Source organism: Coregonus clupeaformis, unplaced genomic scaffold, assembly GCF_020615455.1.
Source record: "Coregonus clupeaformis isolate EN_2021a unplaced genomic scaffold, ASM2061545v1 scaf0917, whole genome shotgun sequence".
Classification (NCBI taxonomy): Eukaryota; Metazoa; Chordata; class Actinopteri; order Salmoniformes; family Salmonidae; genus Coregonus; species Coregonus clupeaformis.
In genome coordinates this window covers 100,603-105,703 of record NW_025534371.1, presented here as the reverse complement: position 1 = coordinate 105,703, position 5,101 = coordinate 100,603, and the positions used below count along the sequence as shown (strand labels likewise).

The 5,101-nt window shown below is 45.3% G+C and overlaps 1 protein-coding gene across 1 annotated transcript; it reads left to right on the top strand.

The window, feature by feature from the left end:
• The first annotated feature begins 283 nt into the window (after nt 1-283).
• On the top strand, nt 284-2,520 carry LOC123485964 (polymeric immunoglobulin receptor-like). Its single transcript, XM_045217097.1, has 5 exons — nt 284-359; nt 552-857; nt 1,349-1,684; nt 1,855-1,966; nt 2,418-2,520. The coding sequence occupies exons 1-5, from the start codon at nt 284-286 to the stop codon at nt 2,518-2,520; spliced, it is 933 nt and encodes a 310-aa protein (XP_045073032.1).
• The last annotated feature ends 2,581 nt before the right edge of the window (nt 2,521-5,101 follow it).

Sequence of the window (5,101 nt, the reverse complement as noted above, 5' to 3'; positions counted from 1 at the left end):
GAGGGTAACAGGATAGTAGTGACTCTTGGTCCCAAAACCCTTAGAGAAAGATGAAATATATTTTAGTGACTATGATTTTGGGGTTAAACTAGTCCATATGATGCAATAGTTGCTATCTGCCACTGAGGGGGCCAAGTACACACAAACAGAAGCAGGAAGAGAGTTACAGACAGTGAAGTCTATTAACATTAGGAAGTAGAGTCATTCTGGCTGGTACCTTGGTACTTGACAAACATTTGTGCTCAGGTACCATATAATATACCAGGCAGACTGAAACCTTCACATGGCTCTTCATCTCTCCCTCCTCCTCCTCCTCCTCTTCCTCATCCTCACCCTCATCCTCTTTGTACTCTCAGCAGGTAAGGGTACTATTTCTACGAATTAAGGGCGAAGTCCCCTGGGTCTATTCACTTAAAACACTGTATAATCAATCTCAATCATGAACGAGCTGTGTGTTGGAGCAATGTGATTCATTTTGTATTTTTCCTTTGTACAGATTCTGTTAAATGTTAATTCTAATTTAAATGTGTTTTGTGTTGATGTGTCCACAGCGAGGCATGTGTCTGTGCAGACAGGAGGCTCCATCACCATCCCATGTCAATATGATCCGAATCACATCAACCATGTGAAATACTGGTGTAAAGGATTACTTTGGGACGGATGTTCTTATGTGGTACGCACTGACCATCCTAAGATCAGTGGTAAGGCCTCAATCTCTGATGACATCAACAAGAGAATCTTCACTATGACCATGACTAACCTGAAGTCACGGGACTCTGAGAATTACAGGTGTGTTGTGGAGATCAATGGAGGACCAGATATCAGGATACATTGGTTCTACCTATCTGTCACTTTAGGTAAGATCCCTTCACTGTTTGTATCTAGTAAAGTAGAATAAATAGTGCTCAGCAATGTCCTATGGATTGTCCTGTAAACCTGCAATGTCAAATACAAAATAATGACCCAATTATAAATATCCTTTTACAACAAATGAAATGATAAATGTGTAACCAGTCTGAAATTCATAGACAGAGCTATACTGTATACGTAGGTGCAAGAACTGACCGTGTTTTGAAGCTGGACAGCGTTTGTTTACAATTACATTGTTTACAAACAACTGAGTAAAACAAGAATATATTTGGGGTCATGATGGGGTAACAGTTTAACTAAACTCGTGAGGCAACTTAAATTCTTAAAGAATCAATGGCTATATATAATTATTATGAATTCAAAAGACTAACAATGGATGTACCAATCACAGACTGCAGCTTTAAGGAATTTGTAAGGAGCCTGTTGTAAAAACACTTTTTTATTCTCTGAATTCTTGTTTTTTTACCTCTGTGTTCAGGTACTGCAGAACTCTATGTGGACCAACAGGAAGTGACTGGAGTAGAAGGAGGGAGTGTCACTGTCCGTTGTTACTATAGTAACTCTGGAGATATGAAGTGGTGCAGGATGGGTGGTGATTGTGTGAGTTTGTATTATTGGACTTTACATGGAACATCAGTGACATTAAAGCGGACTAGTGATGCCAACAACAGAAAAGTCTTAACAGTGACTATGGGTGGACTGAAGATGGAGAACACTGACTTGTATTGGTGTAGAGTGGGAGAACTAGAGTTGCCTGTTCACATCACTGTCAGTCAACAAACTGCAACACAGAGAACCACTACAATGACGTCAAGTGAGTAGATCAATCACATACTTTATGATCAAACATGATTCACTTTGTTTTATCCAGTGGCATCATCTGGAATTCATTTTAATATTAACTATGAATGTGATGTTGCTATACAACCTGACTATCTGGTATCCCAGTAATTTCATTGATGGCATTGTTGTTTTACCTCACAGCAACCCAAGCTCCAACCAATCAACAACCCTCTGCCTCTCCAACTGCTGAGCCTGTTCAGATTGACAACACAAGTCAAGGAGCTGATGGGAACATGGAGGACGTCCACCAGAGGTTATTATCACTCATTCAGCTGTATTATCCCACATATTATGGCAATTGTTAGATAATATGAACACAAAGAAACATTACAATTCCATCATACACTACAACAGTTAAAGCTAACCAAACACCCTCCCTAAATGCATATAGAGACTGTTAGCACTTCCTCTTGGGTATAATTTTTTTGGGGAGAAGTAGCATCAATTTTGGTGTTATTCTCACTCGTTTGCAAGGGCAAGTTACACACACAAAAAAAACGTTATTTGTATAGTAATAATCTCAATAATAATCATGTAATCTCTTCAGTTGCATGGTCTTCTTCCACACATGTGAATATCTAAATAATTGTTCCATTTATCACAAAAGTTCATAAAACAAGTTATTACTTTTTCACAAATGATACATTTATAATGATCTATTTTAATTGTGTTTTTGATTCAAGTTCTTCTATGTAATCCATCAGGTCCATAGATGTGAAAGTCCTTTTGATTCCTTGGGGCATGTTGGTGGTGGTGACAGCTGGTATCCTAGTCACATGGAAGATGTGGACAAAGCATAGTAAGTAGTCATTTTATGTCAATATAAAAAAGGAGAATAGTTTAGAAAAATATGTATTGACATTGTGACCAACAGTATATTGCTTCCCTGTGATTTATCTTGAATGACAGAAAATATTTGGTGGAATTGTCTATAAGAAATCCATTCAGAGGTATTATTGTACTATAACAATCTCAGAAGTAATTGACATCTTGTAACGATCCCTGCAGTCTGAGTCGGTTTCTGTCTGGGTATTAGTTTTTCTGCTCGGGATCTCCAGTTTCCCGAGGGTTCTGGAACGCTCCCTGCCTGGTTGCCGGGCAACGTTGCTAGGCGGGAGCTCTCTTGATTTCCGCACCTGCATCCCATCAGCAATCTGCACACCTGGTCCTGATCATCACCCTTCTTAGGCTCTGTCCTAACATCCATTCCCTGCCGGATCGTTAGCCATGAACAGTATGTTTGTCCGTGTATCAGCCTTGGAACTTCTAGCGTTAGTTTTGTTGTTTTGCACCTTTTTGACTTGCTGTATACTTACCTCCGTTTTGTTCTATCTGCAGTCACTCACCCGGAACCTTCACCCAACCTCTGCCTGATGGTCGGCGGCTGCCGAGCCATTACTGGACCTACCACTGCACCCTCAACAACCCATCCACGCCACCCGCTCTGTTCCCTGGATTATTCAGCCTCACTCGTGGATCTATTAAATAAACACTCACCTTTGTTTCAATTTACCTTGTCCTGGTCTGCTTCTGGGTTCTGGCTTAGTAAACCGTGACAGAACGATCCGGCCAGTAATGAACCCAGCGGACCTGGACTCTGTTCGCCATGCCATTACCCATCAGGAGAAGATGTTGGGCCATCATAGCACGGAGCTACAGGAGATCGCGTTGGCAGTTCGGAACCTTTCTACCGGTCTGACGGAGGTCCAGAACCAGCGCAAGTTTCCGGTGGAGGATCCACTACCGGTTTCACCCATCTCGCCTGCCGCTTCTGGAGCTGTGTCCTTCCGTGAGCCCAAGGTTCCGACGCCGGATAAATATGAGGGGGAGCTGGGAAGATGCCGTTCTTTCCTTATGCAGTGTGGGTTAGTGTTCGATCTACAGCCCTACTCTTATGCCACAGACAAGGCTAGGATAGCCTTTGTGATTGAGATGCTGCGTGGTCGAGCGCTGGAGTGGGCTTCAGCCGTTTGGGAACGACAAGACCCCTGCATGGCGTCATACCAGGGGTTCACGGCCGAGATGAGGAAGCTCTTCGACCATTCCGTCCGAGGGAGGGACGCAGCTAGGCGCCTGTTTTCGCTTCACCAAGGAACTCGCAGCGTGGCCGACTTCGTGATCGAGTTCAAGACGTTGGCTGTGGAGAGTGGGTGGAATGAGGAGTCTCTGCAAGCGGCCTTTTACCAGGGTCTGTCGGAGCAGCTCAAGGATGAGTTGATCTCCTATCCGGAGCCTAGTGACCTGGACAGCTTGGTAGCCTTGTCTATTCGGGTGGATAATCGAGTCCGAGAGCGAAGGAGGGAGAAGCAATGGGTTCCGTCCAATCGATCAGCTTCTCAGGTTCCAGTCGGGTCGGGATTGGACCAGAATACGTCGATCATCGTCCACCACACAGGATTAGTGGAGAGGTCCTGTCTCCCGATTCTGAACCAATGCAAGTAGGGGCGGCACGGGTTAACCAAGGAGGAACGCCAACTCAGACGTAGGACTAACTGTTGCCTCTACTGTGGTGGTTCGGGACATTACCTCGCCACCTGTTCCCGGCGGTCGTCAAACTGCGCGGCTCGCTAAAGTTGGGAGGACTTTTAGCGAGCCAGTTTCGACCTCTCAATACCTCTGTCAGACCCCGTTTCCCGGCTACCCTTATGAACAGGAATCAGAGCTTAGCGATTAACGCTTTTATCGATTCAGGTGCCGATGGAAGCTTTCTTGATGCCGAAGTTGGTGGAACAGCTGGGGCTTTCCAAGGAGCAACTGCCGGAAGCCATTGAAGCGACCACTCTGAACGGCAGTAGTCTGGCGCACGTATCACGATGAGGACTGAACCGGTTAAGATGCTGTTGTCGGGGAATCATTCGGAGATGATTTCATTCTTCATTCTGCCGTCTTCCCATGTTCCTCTGGTCCTTGGATACCCCTGGCTGAAGGAACACAATCCCACGTTCGATTGGGTGACGGGCAAGGTAACGAGTTGGAGCCTTGATTGTCATGCTAACTGTCTCAAGACTGCCTGTCCCCATTCGGTTCCCAGTCAGGTGATTGAGGCTAAACCCCCAGATTTGTCCCTGGTTCCCGAGACATATCACGATTTGGGGGAAGTGTTCAGTAAGCAGAAGGCTCTGTCACTCCCTCCCCACCGACCATATGATTGTGCCATCAACCTGTTCCCTGGAGCTGTCTACCCCAAGGGAAGGTTATACAGTATCTCCCGACCTGAACGTGAGGCTTTGGAGACCTACATCAAGGAGTCCCTAGCTGCTGGTCTCGTTCGTCCCTCGTCATCACCCCCTGGGGGCAGGATTCTTCTTTGTGGGTAAGAAGGATGGCTCGCTTCGACCGTGTATTGATTATCGGGGGTTGAATGACATCACGGTCAAGAACAAGTATC

What these genes read in the sequence shown, in the direction of transcription:
- LOC123485964 (XM_045217097.1), top strand. Translation starts at nt 284, where the DNA reads ATGGCTCTTCATCTCTCCCTCCTCCTCCTCCTCCTCTTCCTCATCCTC. An exon ending in CTACCTATCTGTCACTTTAG is followed by an intron (nt 858 to 1,348) that starts GTAAGATCCCTT and finishes CTCTGTGTTCAG; the next exon opens with GTACTGCAGAACTCTATGTG. An exon ending in AACCACTACAATGACGTCAA is followed by an intron (nt 1,685 to 1,854) that starts GTGAGTAGATCA and finishes TTTACCTCACAG; the next exon opens with CAACCCAAGCTCCAACCAAT.